At 46.7% G+C, this 23,895-nt stretch overlaps 1 protein-coding gene across 5 annotated transcripts in view; it reads right to left on the reverse strand.

Moving 5' to 3' along the window:
* The window catches only part of LOC105008569 (F-actin-uncapping protein LRRC16A), a 72,219-nt gene that overhangs the window by 33,673 nt on the left and 14,651 nt on the right, over positions 1-23,895 (reverse strand). For all 5 annotated transcript variants that reach the window (XM_034286946.1, XM_034286945.1, XM_034286944.1 and 2 more), the window contains 10 exons: positions 15,420-15,470; positions 10,713-10,772; positions 9,491-9,612; positions 8,605-8,702; positions 8,446-8,516; positions 8,126-8,199; positions 7,259-7,334; positions 4,427-4,515; positions 3,323-3,417; positions 2,192-2,278 (listed from right to left, as the gene is read on the reverse strand). In XM_034286946.1, coding sequence (XP_034142837.1) covers positions 2,192-2,278; positions 3,323-3,417; positions 4,427-4,515; positions 7,259-7,334; positions 8,126-8,199; positions 8,446-8,516; positions 8,605-8,702; positions 9,491-9,612; positions 10,713-10,772; positions 15,420-15,470 — 823 coding nt within the window. The remainder of the gene's footprint in view (positions 1-2,191; positions 2,279-3,322; positions 3,418-4,426; positions 4,516-7,258; positions 7,335-8,125; positions 8,200-8,445; positions 8,517-8,604; positions 8,703-9,490; positions 9,613-10,712; positions 10,773-15,419; positions 15,471-23,895) is intronic.

A 23,895-nucleotide genomic window follows, 5' to 3' on the forward strand; every position in this document is an offset into this window, starting at 1 on the left:
CACACACACCGTAAGGTAGAGGATGGTGAGGAATGAACACCCGTAGCAGGTTAAAGGTCACTGTAGAAGTTACACAGGGGAGGACATCTGGCCTCAGAACGAATCCAAAGCAAGCAGAAGGTTTACATGGAAAGTTCATGAAGAATGTAACACTTTTCATCCACGGGTCCCTCTATTTACAGAAATCTCTTTGCCCCAGGATCAAACTCACATGAGTCAGACATGCTCCGAGGACATGCCCTCGGGGAAGCAATCAATAAACAGATCAATTGTTGTAAAAGGGCCTTTTAACGCACGTCCAAAACCTGAAGCTGCCGGGACAAAAACAAATGTATTGATATCTATTCATTACCGGGTATTACAATGCAGGAGCATTCTCCAGGACAGAGGAAATCACTGTATACACAGAAGTAAGAGGAGAGGATTAGAGGGAGCAAGATGGAGAAAGGTTGAGCGAGAGGACTAGAGAGAAAGACAGCGACGGGTAGAGGTTGAGGGTTAAAGACAGGAAGACAGGAGTAAGGGAAGGAAATGGAGGAGTTAAAGGAAGCAGAGGAAGGGATGGAAACACTGAAAGAGAGAGACAGAGGGACAGAGAGCTTATCCACACTCAGGGTATCTCTGTGACTGTTGACGTTTGGGCGACAGGTGAAAGGCTTACAAAGACCAACCGAGGAACGCTTTCATAACATGACCCACTGACCGCGTCTACCATAGATACCTACTCACTGCACCTACTATCCTCTGATTGGTCCACAATGAGCCAATGGCAGATAAAATGTAGGCGTACTGATTCACCCCTGGCGTCACTAGAGATGAATGTAAAGGAGAGCTATAATAAAGCCCTGAGCTGATCATACCTGTCCACACCATCGCTGTAATGTCATTTATACACCCTTAGAAATGTGTTTACCAGCCTTCTCTGTGCAGGTACACTGATCTCTGGGGGGGGGGGGGGGGGGTGCGTCAGTCCTCAAGCTGTGTGTGTTTTAGTGTGTGTGTGTAATTCATTAGGGCTATGTTACAGTCATTATGTTGGATGGTGTGTGTGTGTGTGAGAAAGTGAGATTAATTAGAGCTGTGTTGTTGACACCATGGTAGTTAGTGTGAACCGTTTAAATTGAAGGTGTGAACAAATGAATGAGTAATCGCCCTGCTATAAAGACTCACACGTGTTGCTTGGTGACCCTAATAACAACATGTCAAGCTGCTTGTTCTCATCCATCCAAAATGGCGTGAAAAAAGGCGTAAATCTTACAGCTTGATTTTGAAATTTAGAGAATTATGTGCGCTTACTGATCTGCTAAGCACAGGCTGCCCTTGATTAAGATTGAGTGAACTTAGAACTGGCGATTCGAGGTCCAGACGCTCCCCCTCGAGGACCAGGGTTCAACTCCCGTCTCCACCCGTCGCCTCCGATTCCCCACCCGTCGCCTCCAATTCCCCACCAGTCGCCTCCGATTCCCCACCCGTCGCCTCCGATTCCCCACCCGTCGCTTCCGATTCCCCACCCGTCGCCTCCGATTCCCCACCCGTCGCCTCCGATTCCCCACCTGCCATCCCATGATATCTATGGTCAATGAAAGCTTTGCAGAAAACCAAAGTATGCAGGGAAATCGACTGTCCACTCTTTTTAAATGTGTGTGTTACGTGTGTTCACAGGTGGGAAAAGCTAATTTCTTCAATTTACTACAACCAGCTGGTGTGCGACAGTGGGAAAATTGGTCTGACTTTGGACTGCCTTTTGGGTTATTTACTGATAGTCCCCAGCCAGCATAACAATATCCGAATAGAAACCCAATTTACAAATCTGCTTTATGATTTGTCCCCTGCAGCTGCGCTCTGACTGGGTGAAAACTTGGTTCCTGCCAACTGATGTCATCTGGGCAGTCCAAGCTCAACTATAAAATACTGTTTTATTCCATGACATAATTTATTCAGAAAATCTCCCAACCATTCATCTTCCGTGAGACTGAGCAAAATGATCGTACCTTTAAACTTCGTAGTACATTTTTGACAATTTAGAATAAGTTTCTACATTTCTGACTCACACTGATCACCGTATTGATTGAGCTGGCAATTTTCCAAAATAGAAGTTGTTTTTCCCAATTGAGCCACACTTCAATGGTTTGGAGGTTTAGCTTTGAAAGTGGTAAAAATGCAAGGTTGAGAGAAACAAAATACATTTTACCTTTGGATGATAAAGAGGTTCTGGAGAAGTTCAATTGCTTGAGCCCCTTACGGAGTTTGGCAAACTGGGCACCCAGGGAGGAGATCCCTGGAGGAAACATCAGAGAAGGAAAAGACAGGGGTTTCAAATGCTCAAGAGTTCTGAATTTTATTTGAATGCAGGCCTTGGGAACACATGCAGAGACGCTTTCACACAAACACACATACGCCCTTCTCGCACACAAAGACGCAACAAACAAACAGCCATTCTACCGAAGGCAGGTTAGAGTTTGTGAGGATAGGTTGTACAACTCAGCAGTCTCACATCGACACTGTACGTCTTTTCTGAGGACAAATCCGAACCACAGAATATATTTAATTTAGGATCCCAAATTCATTTGACTTTAAAATCTCTTTAAATCCTTAATGTGATCAAATATTAAACCGAATCTCTAAGTTGAGTTGTGTTCAGTTCATTTAACATTCTGTTAACTCCTTACTTCCAAATAGCAGACAGAGAGAGAAAGGAAAGAGAGAAAGTCAGAAACACTTGAGCTGGTATTACTTATGAAACATGGGGCAGTGGATAGCCTGGAAGGGAGTGCATTAAGCTAGTAATGGCGGGTTGCTGGTTTGAATCCCAGGGCCTTCAAGATGCAATATCTGTTTTTGTGTAGTTGAGCAAGGAATTCAAGCCAAATTGTACCTGTAAATAGCTCTGGATAAGTGCATCTGCTTAATGGTCTAAAATGTAAAATGTGATGAAATGAAAGCAGGGGCCAAAGTCAAACGCATTAAATGTTCTCAAAAAGACGAGTCAGCGAAATGACAGAAGGAGCTAACTGAATCAGTTCTGGCAGATTTTCAATTTCAGTTTAATCTGAAAGTGTCAGCTTTGATCAAGTGAAAATCGATTTCAATTTAAATAGAAGAGGATACAGAAGTAGTAAGACGCAGCTTCTCTACTTAGTGAAAGCAAGGATGATTGGGCTTTGAAATTGATCCTCCTTTCAGCTTTGAAAATAGTACTACAATTCCACAGTGTGCTGTTTGACATGTGCAGCGGGCAAAGGAACAACTAAATGAAGAAATGGCATCTCAGTCAAAGTAATTGAAATCATTTATTGTGAAGCAGAGAAGAGTAGAGTAATACCTCGGTCCTCTAGTGGATTATTGGCAAGGTTGAGGGTGTGGAGTCCTGAGTTTGGGTTATGGGCAAGAGCGGTCGCCAGCTTCTGGGCAAAATCCCTTCATGGAGTGAGAGGACATACAGTCAGATTAAACAGTGGAACTTGGGCCAAAGATCATTGGTTAAAGATGCAGTGTTGTAATTAATAATTTGTTAATAAACCAATTTGGGCTGGATGCGTAATATGTTGTTCATCTAAGCAATAAGGCACAATGGGCTGTGTTATATGGCCAATATACCATGGCTGAGAGCTTTTCTTAGGAATGGCGCATTGGCACTGCATATTTGACGCTTCACATTTTGAGGTGACAAACGTTTAACTAGAAGAAAATACATAGTAAAGCGTCCATAGTTCAAAAGCTTGTAACCTCATTTAGAAGTTGGTGTCATGGTGTCAAAAGCTGCATTATTTAAAACCTCCTCCTGGCTAGGTCTGAGGCACAGATCAGGTGTCCATAATCAAAAAAGTTATGAATCCCATCAGTGGATGTTAGAGGACCATATTTGTGTCCCTATCAGAATATAGAATTTTTGTCACTTTGTCAAAACCTGGCAAAGAGCATGTGTCGAACTGTAAACCGCTTGGCCATATAGTCATCAATCAAAACACTAGTTCTTAAATTAAACGTTTGATTTACTGTGTGTCAGCTAAATAACAGAATGCATTTGGAATGATTTATGACACTGAAATTCCATGAAATATGGGGGGGGTAGCGACTACAGAACAACATGTTGGTTAGAGTCAGGGAGCACTAGGGAGTTGGAGGTGGGTGAGCTGTGTCAGGGAGCTACAGAGAGACATCTGTCTCTGCCAAATGTTACACAAAGAGAGAAAAAGAGTGAGATAAAGTGAGACAGGCAGATGGTTCAGTGGAAGACTAACTATAAAATGGGAAAGCACACAGAGAGGTTCAGTAACTGAGAGGATGCTGTTTGGATTCCCAGAGCTGACAAGGGGGGAGAGGGGGAGATAGGGAGAGACAGAGAGACAGAAAGACAGAGAGACAGAGAGAGAGAGAGACAGAGAGAGAGACAGAGAGAGAGAGAGAGAGAGAGACACACACCAACCTAGTGAGTCCTGCGTTGTCCAGAACCAGTTCCTCCAGTCGACTGGACCGGGCTACTATCCTTAAGATCTGGTCACACACATCTGCTGACTGGACACACACAGGAACAGACACACACAAGGGGACACACAGACACACATGTTAGACTGATACTGCACCATCCTTCACCTGACTGACAGGTGTTTCCTATGTGATGGAGCATCTATCGCCTCCTACTGGAGGCACTGTGTCACAGCGCCGCCACACGGTTCGTCTAGAGTACCACAGAATGGCAGTCTTGCTGAATGTGTCAAGATGTCGGATTGAGTTGTGGGTTTTAACAGGTCGGAAACCAGAACAAAGACCTCCACCCATCTCCCTTCAGCCGGACTTTAAAAGAGGTTTCAACCTGGAAAACTGTCCGGACCTGATGCTGTTGGACGTCTCACGCCAGATCTGTGGTACCATTACGGTTTACGTACTTGGTACAGGAGACTAACCATCTGCTTTCAGCACGCCACCAAATGTGGGCCAAACCACTTTCTACCTCCTCAAACAAGGGAGCCAGACATGTTAGCTCATTCGGGCATCCTAAAAGCAGTGGAGAATGTCTGTCTATGTGTGTTGGAAGAGAAGCCCTAGAGCAGCCAAGCCCCCCCCCCTCCCACCTCCGTTACAGCACTCAACAGGAGAGAGACAGTTGGAGGGCTCTGATTGGATAGAAAGAGACAGAGACCTCTGACATACATCTAGTGGCCATCACAAAGTGAGTCAGGAGACAAAAAAAACAAAACGCAGGCCTGATTAAAGATGTAACGAGAGCAGTGTGACAGAACACCGGTCCTGACCCAATTCTCTGCGTTCTGTTGAGTCTGTTGTAAACACCGACCCTATGTGAAGGAAACCGAAAACATTCCTTCAGTTCAGAACCTGTCCATTCCTCTCCACCCCATACATCCACCTAGTGAGTCAGATGAAATGCATCCCCTTTGTTTTGGTACTCAGAGGAAGGGGACAACAGTCAATCTGATTACATGAATTTGACACAACAGGAAAAACACTAGACCAGTTTGTGTTGGGACAACTAATTGGCATTCCACACATATGCAGGCCATCACCAGGGGACGGCATGCTAATGATTATACACAGAGCTGCTGTAGAGATGGCTCTCCTTTCAGGGACAGAGGACCCTGTTGTTCCCTGGGACAGGGAGGGAGGGAGGGAGGGAGAGAGGGAGAGAGGGAGAGAGGGAGAGAGGGAGAGAGAGAGAGAGAGGGAGAGAGGGAGAGAGGGAGAGAGGGAGAGAGAGAGAGAGAGAGAGAGAGAGAGAGAGAGGGAGAGAGAGAGAGAGAGAGAGAGAGAGAGAAAGAGAAAGAGAAAGAGAAAGGTAGACAGAGTTGAGAGAAAGAAGTGGAGACTGAATGAGGGTGAAAGAGCGAGTTAGACCAAGGGAGAGAGACTGTCACGGGATTCCAGGGGTTGTGGGTGTGATCAGAGGAATGTCATGAGAGAGGAGGGCCGACGGGTAGCTACAGTGGACCTTCTGTCTGCCAGCTGAGGCACAGCCAACTGACCCAATGGGCCCTGGTCAAATGTAGTGCGCTGCACAGGGAACAGGGCTCCATTCGGAACCGTGGCGCTCCAGTTGCTTCTTTGGGTCCGTCCTCTCGGTTTACTGTGTCGTCAGGACAACAGCCAGGCTCCAGTCTGATAACTACAGCCATCATCACCCCGGTGCAAGACGCCGTGACCCCGGTGCAAGACGCCGTGACCCTGGTGCAAGACGCCGTGACCCCGGTGCAAGACGCCGTGACCCCGGTGCAAGACGCCGTGACCCCGGTGCAAGACGCCGTGACCCCGGTGCAAGACGTGGTGACCAAGGATTCTTGCCGTCACGACCAAGGATCTAGGATGTGTCCATGTCTTATTCATTATGACCCAGAAGGCCAGACTGATGCTGGATCAGAACACTGAACACGGGCCCCGGCCAACCCCTCAGCAGGACTGTGATGAGTGGTGTCCCGTCAAGGACGCCACATGGATCCAAAACATTTTCACTCAGGGGTGTACTCACTTCTGTTGCCAGCGGTTTGGACATTAATGGCTGTGTGTTGAGTTATTTTCAGGGGACAGCAAGTTTACACTGTTATACAAGCTGTACACTCACCCCTGACTCTGTCGTCCTCCATCTATCCCCCTCCCTGACTGTCTGTCTTCCTCCATCTATCCCCCCCCTGACTGTCGTTCTTCCTCCATCTATCCCCCCCCCTGACGGTCTTCCTCCATTTTACTCTCCCCTGACTCCCTCCCTCCCTCCACAGTCAATATGACATTAATATATGCAGTCTAATTAGCTGCACAAAGCCTTTGGCCATGCTCTGGTTTACTCTCTAATCCTGAATACACCAGATACATGTCATGGCTGCAGACGGGCAAACTGGAAGCCCTGATGGGGTGTTCACGCGTGTGTCTGTGGGCATATGTGTGTGGCCCGCTCTACGAAGCATGATGGTGTGATCATTGAAGAGACCGGGATGGATGGAGGGTGGCATTAGCGTGGGGTGCTTCAGGGCTGACTAAACTGACACTGTGAGATCTAGCCCATTGTTTTTACTGATTTCAAAATCTTATCAAAGCAAAACATTTGACGGTCCTGCCGTGGGGAAAGAAACAGAAAGGCAGAAGGACTAGGGGGGAAAAGGGGGGGGGGGGGCAGAGATGAGAAATAGAGTAAGATGGACACAGGGGGGAGATAGAGTGAGAGAGGACCAGGGGGAGACCAGGGGGAGAGAATGATTGTCTCAGACCTGTCCTGGTTGAGTGGCGTTTCTAAGACCAGCTTAGTTTAACTCACCAGTTTATAATCCTTCGTGGACAGCTTTGTGAACCACTGGTTATATTCCAACACTGCTATTATAGCCACTAGATCCCTGCCCAGGAGAAAGACACAAAGATACCAGGATCAGTAAAATTACAATCATTATGCTCCTTGGGGAAATGTATTTCAGTAAATCCATTTAAAAATGCTAATAGCATTTGATACATTTGCATTTCAAAAATCTAAACTGATTTTACATTTTGCACACAGCCATCAGAGGCTTCCAGTAACCAATGACAGTCTGACATCTTTAAAGTGTTTGAACACCCTGGTCAGCCATTGTTCCTAAAACTGTCTCCTGTCCGGCTGTCTGTACAGGTCAACCAGAAACATCCAGCCGCCTGAACTGTCCTGCTGTCTGTATAGGTCAACCAGAAACATCCAGCCACCTGAACTGTCCTGCTGTCTGTACAGGTCAACCAGAAACATCCAGACGCCTGAACTGTCCTGCTGTCTGTACAGGTCAACCAGAAACATCCAGACGCCTGAACTGTCCTGCTGTCTGTACAGGTCAACCAGAAACATCCAGACGCCTGAACTGTCCTGCTGTCTGTACAGGTCAACCAGAAACATCCAGACGCCTGAACTGTCCTGCTGTCTGTACAGGTCAACCAGAAACATCCAGCCACCTGAACTGTCCTGCTGTCTGTACAGGTCAACCAGAAACATCCAGACGCCTGAACTGTCCTGCTGTCTGTACAGGTCAACCAGAAACATCCAGACACCTGAACTGTCCTGCTGTCTGTACAGGTCAACCAGAAACATCCAGCCACCTGAACACAGTGAATAAAGATCACTCATTCTGATGTCATATAGGATCACTACGGTAACCTCCTGACCTACCTGTTCTCCAGATGACTGAAGTCTTGCAGGTTGAGTTCCCGTGTGTCTTGAGTTAGATAGATGGTGTCCACATCCTGACAGACAGAACACAGAGTCAGACCCTCGGCCACCACTGTCATGGTGAGTCCACAGCCACACGTTCCAATGAATGCCAACGTGGAACTCAGAAAACACGCAAACCTATGGCGATAGACGGCTCCTGTCCTGCCAGTACAACGATCACGCAACCATGCGCATCAACCGTAGATAAGGTGATATTACAAGGAACTGACAAGACAAAATCCAAAGTGAATGAACCTGTCGGGCAGAATGGTACTGACCCACTGCACTTCCTCTCTGTAGGGCAGGCCTAGCCAGTCACACACACACCTGTACATCTGAGAGAAACCCCCTGCAGAGAGACAAGGCTGTTCAGTGACACGAGGGAACAAACGCCCACACGCACACACGCACGCACGCACACATGCACGTGTAATTACCACAAGGTCCAGGTTCCGCTACTTTCTGGCTTTCCCATAGAGTCTGTAGGCTGATGATCCTCTCTGGAGGCTCCATACTTAGCTTCTTCATCACCTTCCTGTCAGACAGACAGGCAGGAAGAGAGACCGACATTGCAGACAGGAAGACGAGCAGCGAGACAGACATGCAGCGAGACAGGTGGTAAGGCAGAGACAGGCAGACAAGAAGAGAGTCAGACATACAGGCAAAGACGCAGACAGGCAGAGAGATAGACAGACGACAACACATTATCACTCTGAGACAGTAAACATTTGGTTTTAAATGTAAATTCTCTCAGCCCTTAACTGGAGTGTTGATGTGAGTAACAGTTTGTTTAACAGTGGTAAATCCACAGGTCTGTTGGTGTGTATACTTTAGGGTTTTTTGTCGGACTCAGTGAGAGAGAAACAGTGCTGTTACACAGCTACAGAGTATCAACATCTTCGACAGACCCATCAGTCCCAACTGTCCGGGAAGGATCCATATTTATCCCATCAGAGCTGGCACTGTACCCCAAAAAGGGTGACTAAACTAAGGTTACTGTTTCTGAAGAGATCTCTTACCAAAAACCGAGAGAGGGAGAGCAATATTCATTTAGACAGTGCTGTACAGTATATTTTATTCACAACATTGTGTCCCTCTACTGTAAACAATCCTGGAACATCAAATAGCAATACAAACACAGTGTCAAACCCAATACAAACTGTATATAATGGTGAGAACCAGGACATAGAGTTGACCGGCACCTAAGCAATATAATGGTATCGTATTGTGAGATCCCTGGTTATTTCCTGTGTGTGTGTGTGTGTGTGTGTGTGTGTGTGTGTGTGTGTGTGTGTGTGTGTGCGCGCACGTTTGCATACTCACATCGGTGACAGACCAGGACATATTCTCTGTAGACAGGTCCCTATGTGAGCCACCACTTCATTAACTTCCTCTGTAGACACTAGCTTCAGTGACACAGCACCTCGCTCATACTCCAGGGCCAGCTATAGGAGAGACACTGTATCAATAACATCCCAGTCACACTGTATCAATAACATCCCAACCGGCCCAGTCACACTGTATCAATAACATCCCAGTCACACTGTATCAATAACATCCCAGTCACACTGTATCAATAACATCCCAGTCACACTGTATCAATAACATCCCAGTCACACTGTATCAATAACATCCCAACCGGCCCAGTCACACTGTATCAATAACATCCCAGTCACACTGTATCAATAACATCCCAGTCACACTGTATCAATAACATCCCAGTCACACTGTATCAATAACATCCCAGTCACACTGTATCAATAACATCCCAGTCACACTGTATCAATAACATCCCAACCGGCCCAGTCACACTGTATCAATAACATCCCAGTCACACTGTATCAATAACATCCCAGTCACACTGTATCAATAACATCCCAGTCACACTGTATCAATAACATCCCAGTCACACTGTATCAATAACATCCCAGTCACACTGTATCAATAACATCCCAACCGGCCCAGTCACACTGTATCAATAACATCACAGTCACGTTAGTCACACTGTATCAATAACATCCCAACCGGCCCAGTCACACTGTATCAATAACATCACAGTCACGTCAGTCACACTGTATCAATAACATCCCAACCGGCCCAGTCACACTGTATCAAGAACATCACAGTCACGTCAGTCACACTGTATCAATAACATCCCAACCAGCCCAGTCACACTGTATCAATAACACCACAGTCACATCAGTCCCACTGAGGCTATCAGACAATGACAGGATATAAATGAATTGTCAGATCAACCTGAGGGGATTTCTCTCCACACACATAATACACAGAATACACAGTAATATTGTCCTTAATTCAGAAGGACGACTAGCAATGAAATGATGCCCAATTCCTCTGGGTTTATAGTGACCAGTAGATGTTGTGTGTAATATTACATCAAAGCCCCGAGAGTGCTGACAGTCTAGTGAGTTGTTCCGTTAACCCAAAGGTCTCTGGTTCCAATGCTGGAGTCGAAACCTTAATTCCCCTGTGAGAAACAAAATTACTTCAATGAAGAATACATCCTCCATGTGCTTCATATTACCTGAGTGGGTTTGTTACAGATGATCCCTTGAATCTCCAAATAGTTAAAGTTGTGTTCGATCTGAAGGGGGACAAAACGAAGTGACATTAGAGGTCGGCATGAATCCCGGCTTCGGGGTTGTCTGATCCACTCAGCATGGAAGAGCTAGCAGGATAATGAGAGACTAGACTGGTGGCCCGCCTTCCAAACCAAACCCTATCCCCTACATACTGCACTGGTTTACACCAGGGCCTGTAGAGAAGTGTGCCATTTGGGACGCACCCAATGGGACGGCACATCTTTGCATCATCCTTGTTCTAAAATTGACGGGTAGGGATATTTCTCAACCAATCTATGTTCAAAAACAGCCATCAGAGTTGAGTCATGACAGCATCAGAACCAGATCGGATCATCAATCATCTCATGGCAGTCCTGATGGAGGTTTAGGATTGGCCCTTTACATCACATAATGATTATTATTATTATTATTATTATTATTATAAGCGTCTAGATCAGCACTAACTCAGTTATGCGATGTAAATGTGTCACGGGTCAACATTCAAGGTACACACACACACACAGATTCCATGTTTTTGTTTATTCACCATGAGTGAACACTCAAAGGTATGGACACATGGACACAGTTACACACAGACAGAGCTAAAAGCATGGACAGATTGATCCAGGGAGAAGGTGGTCTTGGGGACAGAGAGAGAGGCTGACCCCCAGGAAGGAAGAAAGAAAGAGAGAGAGAGGCAGAGAGAGAAGACTTATCCTCAGGAAGAGAGAGAGTGGTTGGCTACCTCTCCATCAGACAAAGAGGTACCCAGCCAGGCATCCATCCCACCCCCTGACCCCTGACCCCCTGACCCCTGACCCCTGCCCTCACTGCAGTACAGAAGGCCCATCACGACAAACAGTCATTCTAGTCAACCTGGAACACAAGTCTTTGTCCACGTATGATCCAAAGTGGAGCACGGGTCGAAGTATCTCAGTCAACAAGTAATGGGTTCATGTAAAGGAAAACACATCAGTCACTTGTCTCCGGTCCGGCACTGCTCCGGCACACTGACTGGATCCAAATATAACAGAACACCGCCGCCACGGGCCCGGCCCCTTCAGAGAATATCATGTCAGTAGCGAGGAAGAGAAAGCAATTGGCCTGAAATCACTCAGCGTTGATTGCAAAGAGGTCCGACCAATCGCGAGACAGCCCATAGCTCCGGGTGACCTACCGTGAGGATGCGGAGGCGTGACTGATTGTATTACTCAGTCACTCATGTACCACCCATCTGCCCCAGGCTGCCCCAGGCTGCAGGGACTCTGGGTGGAAAAAGGGTGTGGCGACTCTGGCTCATCTCATAGACATGGAGTTTCTACAGAAGCAGTTACCAATGTGTTCACAAACACTACTGTACCTTAACACTGCACCTTAACACTGAGACGTGTATGGGCAGAAAACACCTTTAACAAAAGTCCCAGTCTCAGAACACGAGACACACGTTATCTGTAGGCAGATCTGAACTGGTAGAGCTAGGGCAGTACTGTAATAAAAACAAATACACGATATAATGTACAAGCTAGCAGTGAAAAACTCGTTTCAGCTCCAGTGCTGCCCTCGACTGTGTTCAACAATACATTTTGGGGCCTGGCTTACTGCAGTGATGTCCTTCTGGTGGACGGTAAATCACCAAAACACAGCAGCGCAAGTATACTCCGCGGCTACCGACTCTAGGTCGGCTTGTGAGGAGTGTAGCCCTGCCCTGCTATTACCACACGAAGCCTGGAACGCTGTCAAGCTGTCAGCCTACCTACATCACAGAACAACATACACCAAGGTAATCAGCGTTCTGCCCACGGTAATTATGTATCTGGACCGCGCAGGGCTGGAGTAAAACCCTGCCATGAGCCTGACCACTGGGTTAAGTATACTGTCAGGGCGGGTTGGATTAAACAGGCCGGCTGTCTCGTGTGTGTGTGTGCGCGCGTGGAGAGAGCACCAGACCTAACCAAACCACACAGCCTGGCTGCTGAGGTAGGCTGTTATCTCCGGAGCCTCAGACAGATTCCCAGAGACCACGGTGAAGGACTGGCTGCTGCCTCGATCTTACCTCAGGTGACAGAGAGATATTTACAGGGCTAGACACAGACACAAAGACTGTGTGTGTGTGTGTGTGTGTGTGTGTGTGAGAGAGAGAGAAATTAAGAGGAAATGGAATATCAGTCAGTTTGCCCACTAAGTCCAAACAAGATTGCTGTTCCGTATATAATTAGAGAGGGGGGGGAGAGGGAGAAAGGAAAACAGGACAGACTCAAATGAAGACAGACAACAGGACAGACTCAAATGAAGACAGACAACAGGACAGACTCAAATGAAGACAGACAACAGGACAGACTCAAATGAAGACAGACAACAGGACAGACTCAAATGAAGACAGACAACAGGACAGACTCAAATGAAGACAGACAACAGGACAGACTCAAATGAAGACAGACAACAGGACAGACTCATATGAAGACAGACAACAGGACAGACTCATATGAAGACAGACAACAGGACAGACTCATATGAAGACAGACAACAGGACAGACTCATATGAAGACAGACCACAGGACAGACTCATATGAAGACAGACCACAGGACAGACTCATATGAAGACAGACCACAGGACAGACTCATATGAAGACAGAGAAGACAGACTCATATGAAGACAGAGAAGACAGACTCATATGAAGACAGAGAAGACAGACTCATATGAAGACAGAGAAGACAGACTCATATGAAGACAGAGAAGACAGACTCATATGAAGACAGAGAAGACAGACTCATATGAAGCCAGAGAAGACAGACTCATATGAAGACAGACAACAGGATAGACTCATATGAAGTGAGACAAGAGGGGAAGTAGGAGATGAGGAACACAGACTCATATGAACTCAGACAAGAGGAGGGGGAGGTGGAAAATGAGGAGCACAGTCTCATTTGAAGTCAGACAAGAGGAGGGGGAGGTGGAAGATGAAGTCAGGCGGTACTTCAGATCAACACTATTTCATAAACTACTGAAGTCTGCCTGGGGCGCCCACCATTACTACAGACTAGAGGATGTCCCCTTATGGAGACACAGAGAGGGAGCAGAACAAGAGACAGCCAGAGAGATATGAGAGAGAGACACTGTGAGGCCCTTATAAATAACCTCTTAAGGACATAGAAAGAGAGGAAAGAAAGAGTGAGTGTGTGACAGAGAGATAAAAAGAGAGATATTCAACGACAGAGAGCAGCGATGATGAAACGTACTTTGGGCCGTTTCTGCTTCTGTCACATTGACATCCAGGCACTTCAGATCTACTACTACTACATGGAGTCATGTAGAATCTCCGGTTATAATGTATCTATATAGAGTCATGTAGAATCTCCTGTTATAATGTATCTATATAGAGTCATGTAGAAACTCCTGTTATAATGTATCTATATAGAGTCATGTAGAATCTTGAAAAGACTGGATTCAGGCAGGGAGGTATTACGTGGTTGTCCTATCCCCTAGACACAGGGATCTAAGACTGATAATCCCTGGAAGTAATCTGTCTCAGTGCCCCTGTTCAGGTCCAAGGGTTACAAAAGATCATCAGGGGTCAGTAGGGGTCAGAAAGCTACCCTGAAGGTTAAGTCCCATGTTACATCTGTAATTCACGATCCATGCGGTGAGGACTGGCCAGGAGAGAGGGGGAGGGACGAGGAGTGGAAAGGATGGCAGAGAAGAGAGCATGTAAAAGGAGAAGAGGGTAGAGCCTTGAGGAGAGGGGGCCAGAAGTATGACACTAAAAAACAGAAAATACTGGCAGGCTGTGGGATCTGACTATCTTAGAGTACCAAAAGATTCCAAGCTTCCAGAATCTGCTGTACATCACACCCTGTTCACACGTATTTATGGTTTAATTAAGTTTGATCAAAGCTGAATTAACATAAGCTATCCCCCGCAATTAAATGCAGTCGTCTTCCTGACACAATGGGAAGTATAGTATGGTATTATTAAATGCAGTCGTCTTCCTGACACAATGGGAAGTATAGTATGGTATTATTAAATGCAGTCGTCTTCCTGACACAATGGGAAGTATAGTATGGTATTATTAAATGCAGTCGTCTTCCTGACACAATGGGAAGTATAGTATGGTATTATTAAATGCAGTCGTCTTCCTGACACAATGGGAAGTATAGTATGGTATTATTAAATGCAGTCGTCTTCCTGACACAATGGGAAGTATAGTATGGTATTATTAAATGCAGTCGTCTTCCTGACACAATGGGAAGTATAGTATGGTATTATTATGTCTATGTTACGTAGAATACTGAGATGAAACAGCCGATTCCCTCTAGAAGACGGGTTCAGCTTTGATCCTATTAAACAACCCCCCCCCCACGGAAGCCTGGGTGGAGAGTAAACACACGCACGGAAGGTTCAGGAATCTCCGGAACGGCCAGACAGAATAAGAACCAAGACGGTCAGAAACCTCCAACACATCCTGTACATCAGTCCAGTGACACCACCGCGGGACAGGCTTTTATTCTGAAGCCTGCCTGGTAGCTGCAACCCACCAGAAAAAGCCAACTTGCCGAGGACCCATTTAAGTTGTGGACAGCACATTATCAGTCTGTGAGTGTTGTGTTATGGAGGAGACCCCCCCCCCCCCCCACCACCACCCCCCCATTCCACGTGATGAGGGTGGATTTACCTTGCTGGGGATGCGTGCAGTCAGGAGGTATGCCCGGTGAGATGCAAGAGCCTGAAGGAGAAGAACAGAAACCAATTAGGGTCCCCCTCTGAAATAAGGTTTTTACACACACTTCCAGCAACAGCAAAGGCAACAGCAAGGAACAGATGGTTGTCAAGACAAGACCTTCTGAACATTCCTGACAGGTTGAGAAGAAAACATCACCAGGGGTTCAGAGAGGAAATACTTCAGGGGAAAAACTGATGAAAACAGAACAGCGGGAAAGCTTTTCCAGTATGTCACTTTGAACAGCAAGGCCAAGGCAAGATGGCCTCCTTCGAGCCAGCAGACAGGATAGCAATTGATATTTGTTTTGGCTGAGACACATTAAAGTGACCCCACAGAGCCTGAGAACAGCCAAGAGGAAGAAAGGAAGTCAAGAGGGAGAAAGAGACACACACGGATTGAGTGAGACGGAGAAAGTAAAAGTGACAGAGAAAGAGAGAGACAGCAGGGAGTCTTTCTTTATATATAGACATATGTAACTATATATAGACTGCCTGAAACAGCAAGATAATTGGTCCGATAATGGGAATCGTCACCCTCCACTCAATAGGTCTTTGACGTAAATCAGCCCCCTGTTTTAGCCACAGAGCTGTTCCCTGATCACCACCGACACGTCACTCCCACTCAGAGACCAACACGCTCTCACATGGCCCATCACAGGATGATGAACTCAGGCCTTTAGGAGCCCCGCTCCAGTCACAGAGGCCCTGTGGTAAATGAGCTCATCTTTGCTTAGAATAAACCACGAGATAGAGACACTGCTGCTGTGCTCGGATAACACAAACGGATATTACTCCGCTGTTGCCCACACAGCTTTCATCTTCCCCTGGTCCTGGGTCTAAACATAGTAATGAAGGAAACACTGAGGGACAAGAACAGGGACTTGTTTCTTCAATCTCTCTGTCTCTCATTCTCGCCGCATAAAAACATCTGACAGGCTGTGACCAGCGTCCTCCTGACTAGAGGATGTTAGGAGTAGTGTCGGGGGTAAAGGGACGTTAGTCCACCCCATTCCCCTTCTCGTGGCTCTGATCTTTAGACTGCAGGAGAACCCATAAACCAGCCCTATGCAACCGCCACCACAGCCTGGCCTTTCAGCCAATCGCAGACCACTGCCTCCAGATGGCCGCAGCACTGAAGCATGCTGTAAAGAGGAGCGTGCGTGAGCGCGCGTGTGTGTGTGTGTGTGTGGGGCTTGGGCAACAGGCCAGTTGAACCACAGCGCCTCCAGGGCGGAAACACCAACACACACCAAGTAAAAAACGCAGAGGTCAACAGACTTGGAACACCTCTGAAAGTCAGGCAGCAACGATGACCCCTATCCAGTGCCGGTGTCCCTAGTCTACTCTACAGTGACACAACGTACACAGATTATCCTGTCAAACCTGCCCCCCCCAGCCGGCAGCACCCACACGGCAACAACGACCAGCTGACAACCAAAATTTGTTGATCTTTAAGAAAAAAAAAGCAGCTCTTAAAACCCAAATCTCTGGACCGAATGCAGACAGGTCTTTGCACTCCGGGTGACTGTATGTGGCCGAACGATTGGTAAAGGGAAATAGTTTTACCGATTATTTATGAAAACAACACGTCCCAAATACAGGTAGTTAAATAAAATGTAATAACACCTAAAATATGTGTTTCTGACACAGCTTATCATCCAGGGGTGTGTGTGTGTCTTTGTTTGTGTAGAGTGGTGACGGTGTTGTGTTAAGATCACAAGGAGCATTCCTGTCACGCTTGGTGACTACATATTGTCAAATCACCACACCTACACTCCCCCCAGACATCAGAAACATCCAGTTTTCATCGGAATCAAGTCATTATCCACCAAGCTAACATTTCCACCTGAAAACGGTCTGCTTCAAAGACGCTTCAACATTTCTATTACGCTGTGCCAGGTTACGAAAATCTGTGACATACACATGGTCCTCTTTAACAGTCCACTGTGGACTGAGTATGTGTGCCAAATATACAGGTTGTCATCTTCACCACATGAGATCCAGTATCATTTTACTGACTCTGAACACAATAAAACCTCTATAAAAATCACCTTTTATGAAATCCAATCTAGTTTGATTATTCCGGTACTGGTAATATGAATTATAAAGTCTGCCCGAAACACCCTTTAGACATGTCCTGAGGAATGCCAAACGACATTATATCATTTAGTTAATCATTTTAAAAAATAGGTCCCTGGCTGTTCCCTTGAACAAGAGGACTGAGAGACAGAGCATGTGAAAGAGAAGGAGTCAGAGTGATTTTTCCACCAACTTTGCCAATGTAAACAAATGTTTCTGTGCCAATAAAATGAGAAAAGTAAAAAAAATCCAGACACACAAAGAGAGTTCATCTGCAGAGCTAACATACTGGCCTCTCTTCCCCTGATCCTCGTCCTCCCCTGGTCCTCGTCCTCTCTGCCTCATGTCCTCTTCCTCTCTGTCTCTCCTCCCCTGATCCTCGTCCTCTCTGCCTCACGTCCCCTGAACCTCGTCCTCCCCTGATCCTCATCCTCCCTGCCTCATGTCCACTTCCTCTGTCTCTCCTCCCCTGATCCTCGTCCTCTCTGCCTCGTGTCCTCTCTGCCTCATGTCCTCTTCCTCTCTGCCTCATGTCCTCTTCCTCTCTGTCTCTCCTCCCCTGATCCTCGTCCTCTGTCTCTCCTCCCCTGATCCTCGTCCTCTCTGCCTCACGTCCTCTCTGCCTCACGTCCTCTCTGCCTCACGTCCTCCCCTGATCCTCGTCCTCCCCTGATCCTCGTCCTCCCCTGATCCTCGTCCTCCCCTGATCCTCGTCCTCCCCTGATCCTCGTCCTCTTCCTCTCTGTCTCTCCTCCCTTGATCCTCTTCCTCTCTGCATCTCCTCCCCTCCTCCTGGTCCTCTCTGCCTCCCCTCCTCTCCTGGAGTGTCCAGTCACAGGACAGGGGGTCAGAGCCAAAAGCTGTATGTCCTGCAGGACTGGGACAGGAACACCAGGGTCGTTGGGGTCAATTCTGTTTGATAACTTCTGACAACTCAGGAAATCAGAGCAGGGGTTAACATTCAGCAGAGCGACACATATGTTAACCCCTGCTCTGCACAGCCTCCTTCTGAGGTTGATATGAGGTCATCGGGAAAGGTCAGTGGGCGCATTGTTCCCTTCCATGCCTGACTCACTTTGACACAGCTAGTGAGTCGTCGTCATCCCCCCACACACACACACACAAACAAAGATAAAATGACAAACACACAGACAGACAAAATGACAAACATACTGGTGTGTGTACGCGCACACGCACACAGTCCTTGTTGTTCCAGTACATCAGTGCCACCATGCCCTCAGGGCCTGGGAGAGAATGGGCACTCCCATCAACAGACTGGAGGGGAGATGGCTGCTACAGGGAACATGACCACATGTTCTATATCCTCTACTTTTTCTTCTGTTTCTCCCTCTATATCCTCTTTTTTCTCTCTTCTGTTACTTTCTCTCTTTCCTCTCCTTTTCCTTGTGTTTCTCCATCCTCTACCTTTTCTTTCACCTCCCAGCCTACTTATTGGGAGGAGTCATCCCTCAAACCAAACAGTCTGCATGCACTGCAGGTGCATTTGACAAAAAAAATAAAAACCTAATTCCTGTCAAATGTCCAAGCTCTCTTTTGTCCACCTGGTTTGGTTCAGTATTAAGCAACAAAAAAAAGAAAATGGTATGAACCCAAGTGATTCTCCCCACATCTGTACCAGGCGTTTCCCCTATCCTCGGACTAGGGCTGCTCGATTTGGATAAAATATGGAATTGCGTTTTTTTTGGGACAAATATTGCCATTACAATTATCATTTGCAATTTTCAAACACATGCGTAAACAGCTAGATAATCTCACTTAAATCATAGCTTAGCATTAAACGGAATAAAAATCTAGGTAAAGTTCTGTGTTTTCTATTTTACACTTCTTACCAATTTGAAGGTGCAGCCTGTGTCAAACCATTCGTTTAACTGCTCATTTAATGCAGTGGCGTTTGCAGCGTTTTCTATGTTTGCGCAGTTGTCATAGCTGGTTAGGCAAAACATCCCCACCCTTGAGGTAGATTTTCTCCCATATTATTTATGTTTGTAGGCACCAACATTGAAGCTGACATTTTTAATAACCGTGCTGTTGTGTATATGTGGGACAAAAGCTTGGTGCCACTCGCTAGCTTGAAGCTGACAACTCGCTAGCAGTTGCAGTGTTTAACTCAAACTAACATTGAAAAACCATCACCAAGAATTTAAACAAAATGTGTTCAGGTATTTAAGTCATCTACAAAACAAAAATACAGCAGCCACAAGAAAAACTATTCCGGATGTACGACCTGTGGCCGTTGGCTCGCGTGAAGCGCATCTCATTCACCTTATTGTTTTGGAGCTGAAAATCGTGTAAGTTGGCGATTTGGATATTGTCAATATCACATTATAATTCGATAAATCATGCAGCCCTACCAATCCTTACACCATGTCAGGGATGATTCACAATGTACATCTTGCATTGCTTCAACCGTAAAGTCAGTCTGGCACAGACAGGCGTCATCTCACCCACATTCCATTGGTATAAATAATTCCCATTCATCATCCGGTGTACCATACCTGGCAACGTGAGAGACTGCTTTATCACATACCTGGCAACACAAGGCACTGTTTTGTCACATTAAAACAAGATGCCAGCCAGACATGCAGAATATCCAGACTGCATTTTCACATCCTTACCTTTAAAATAATCACATGACGCAACAACACTGCAACTCTGTTACACAGCCTCCAGGCTTTTGTTCGCCAAGCATCTCAGACACAAGTGGAGAAATAACACATGGAGACACACAGGCTGTGCTCCAAATGTCATCCTGAACACTTAACAGAACATGGTGATGTTCGGGACACGAACGTAAAGCACATCACATCTAAATGCCCCCAAGGAAAGTGCATTTCGATCCTAGCCAGTTCCACTCAGCACCGTGTTCAGTTGACATGTTAAGCTGTCGACGGCAGCATCCAGTAGAAGCACAGACAGATAAGATCCCATAATAGACCGCAGGGAAAAGGTCTATCCAGTATATATCGGTGACCCTGACACAGATAGGAACTGTTAAGGCCTCGTCTACCTCATATTAGATACTCACAGCTGATGGCCAACCAGCTACAGGCGATGCAGAATTTAGATTTATCTCATTGAGAGAGAATTACTTACGAAATATCTATACCATCAGTAAATTAGAAATACCCAAGCTCTTCTATTAAAGGTTGTCTTTTTGTCTGTTTGTCAAAAAAATCACAATGTGTGTGTGCCTGCTGTGGTTCATCAGTGATGTGGAGAATTCAATCAGTTTATCTCCTGGCCGTTTCCTGCTACACTATTTTAAGCTGATCTGCTGTCACCAGCTAAATCAGTGTTTGGAACCTTTACAGGATTTTTGGAGTTGGGGGGAGGACACTGAAGCTGGAAAGCTCGGTGAGAAATGACAACTAGGTAGCCAAATATCACACTGATCCATTTTCTTTCAAAGTGTTAAATGATGCATTATGGTTTCTAACATTACCAACACAGTTCTTCTACCCTAAGACATTGGGGACGCCGGCTAAGAGAGGCTGCACCTCAGACAACCGGAGCACGCGTCATAAATCTGGGAGCTCTGCTCCACAGCCACGCCTCGCACGCGCTCAACACACGTCGGGTCATTTCAACATTGGCAGAAGACGGCCCACTGCCAACCCTTCAACGCCAACGTTCTGTTCTCCTATTAGCGGCCCCCTCTGGCCAGGCGCCGGTCAAACACACAGTCTCCCACTGCAGCTCGGAGCGCAGCACGTTCAGGGGGGCGGGGTGGTCTGACTGAGGGAGTTGGCTGCATGTCACATGGATTGACTCAGGGCTGAAACATGCTGACTGAGCACCTGATGTCTGGGCCTGTTGCAGCCTCTTATAACGCCTGCTGCTGGGCCGAGCACAGACAATGGACGCTACGCCAACACAGTAACAGTCTAGGTTAACCGTGCCACTACGGTGATCGGCCCACGGCTGAACCAATCACATACAACAGGAACACAGTGACACGACTTTCTGGCAACACAGCTTCAGTTCAAATCAACAGCAACACCGCTTCAGTTCAAATCAACAGCAACACCGCTTCAGTTCAAATCAACAGCAACACCGCTTCAGTTCAAATCAACAGCAACACCGCTTCAGTTCAAATCAACAGCAACACCGCTTCAGTTCAAATCAACAGCAACACCGCTTCAGTTCAAATCAACAGCAACACTGCTTTCATTGAAATCAACAACAGTGCTTTTATTAAAATGAAAAAACTATGCTTACCTTTACAAATCAACAAATGAAACACTTAGTACTACTTTAATTCAAATAATAGCAGCAAAACAAACATTACTTACAGAGGCAGGGAGTCACAGAGGCAGGGAGTCACAGAGGCAGGGAGGGAAGCTGCAGGTTAACAGGCTAATCTGCTCCTAACTCAACGTCAGTCACATACTGATACCCAACTTCAACCCTGTTAACGCCGCGCTTCAGCTTCAACCCTGTTAACGCCGCGCTTCAGCTTCAACCCTGTTAACGCCGCGCTTCAGCTTCAACCCTGTTAACGCTGCACTTGTAAGGACAGACTTCACTGCTTTCTAAAGGAACATGAAAGCAAAACAAAAGAAACTGGCAAATTACTATAATTCCTGAATAGATTGATGTTTTGAGATCTGGTCCAATCAGATCACTGACAGCTTTTTGAAAGCTAATCTGATTGGGTGGCATGTTAACAACAGTCTATGAGACTTCGGAGGGCCATTAACAGTGTGTTTTTCCCCCCATTCATTATCTCATTGATTTCAGTGTCCCCTCACTCCTAACTACACAGACAAGCAAGAGAATTTGGTTAAGAATAAATTATCTTGGTATGAGAATAGGCAAAATGGGCTGGCAGATGCCACCTCAGAAACATATCTAAGCTTCAGTCATAGGCCAGAAGCAAATCCCAGACACCTGCCCCAGACCAGAGCCCCACCAGGGAGCCTTGAGGTGGACACTGCCAACAGAGAGGGAGGGGTTCAGCTCAGATCCCTGGCGGGCTTCAAGCAGAGAGATGAGAACAACTGCTCAACTGTCAAGCTTTCAGACCAGTGAGTACGGATTTGCCAAGCAAGCTACTGGGATAGTTGTATGTAGAGAGGACGAAGGACAGAGACGGGGGAGAGAGGACGAAGGACAGAGACGGGGGAGAGAGGACGAAGGACAGAGACGGGGGAGAGAGGACGAAGGACAGAGACGGGGGAGAGAGGACGAAGGACAGAGACGGGGGAGAGAGAGAAGGGAGAGAGAAGTAAACAAACATTTCCCATTCCAATAAAGCCTTAAGATGGAGACCAAGAGAACGGGAGAGAGAGAGAGAGAGAACGGGAGAGAGAGAGAGAGAGAGAACGGGAGAGAGAGAACGGGAGAGAACGGGAGAGAGAGAGAACAGGAGAGAGAGGGAGGGAGTGTGCTGAACTGGAACTGTCTGGGACGACTGTCCTCTCTCTCCATTAATGATAACTTCATCCACATAGTACCTGTGAGGTCTTGACGAACACACCCAACCTCCAGGCAGACCCTACCGCCCCCAGTGAACAGCACACCTTCATCTCCATGACAACATGCCCCGACTCACAGCCCACGTCCAGACAGCACGAGGTAAAGGAGACTCTAGGAGATTAGCATGTTGAGTTCCTCACGTTTTCTGACCATGCTGTCTACATCCGGACAGGAGTGGGCCGGATTTTCTTCTTGGGTTAACACGGGAATACCGCTGCTGCCGAAGTTGACCTAAAGGTTCCTGCACTATGACCCTCAACCAAAGAAGGGTTAACCATTATCTCGCTACACTTATTATTTAAAAAAATTATTCAAACAGCGTTTAGCTTATTTACTTCACAAGAGTTCTACGGCTCTGAGACCATCAGAACATACGGAGTGAAACCTCACACCAGAGGACCAGACCACAATACGCAGCAAAAAGAAATACCGCTTCGCTGGCGTTTAAATTCCTCATGCAGAGAAAACATTCAATAACGCTGAAGTATAAATTCTTCATGCAGAGAAAAACCTCTCCACTAACTGAGGGTTGCTGACAACCGTAGGGGCTGTTTCCTCCAGACTGGCCAACTGGTCAGAAAGGGACCCAGATTGCACCCTATTCCTCATGGATTGCACTACTAGGCCAAAGGGGCAATAGAGACATATGGAGCTATTTGGGATGCTGTGACAGTCAGAACGGCTGTGACAGTCAGAACGGCTGTGACTCTGAGCTGTCAGACCTGCTGGAAACTACAGGCTCATATATCTCAATACAGAAAGTACTGGCATGGCGTATGCAGCCAAGAGCATACTTAGCTTGTCTTAGAGGAACTGATATTGACGATCAGGACTAGAACAAATACCGTACT

Source organism: Esox lucius, chromosome 16 (genome assembly GCF_011004845.1).
Source record: "Esox lucius isolate fEsoLuc1 chromosome 16, fEsoLuc1.pri, whole genome shotgun sequence".
Lineage (NCBI taxonomy): Eukaryota > Metazoa > Chordata > Actinopteri > Esociformes > Esocidae > Esox > Esox lucius.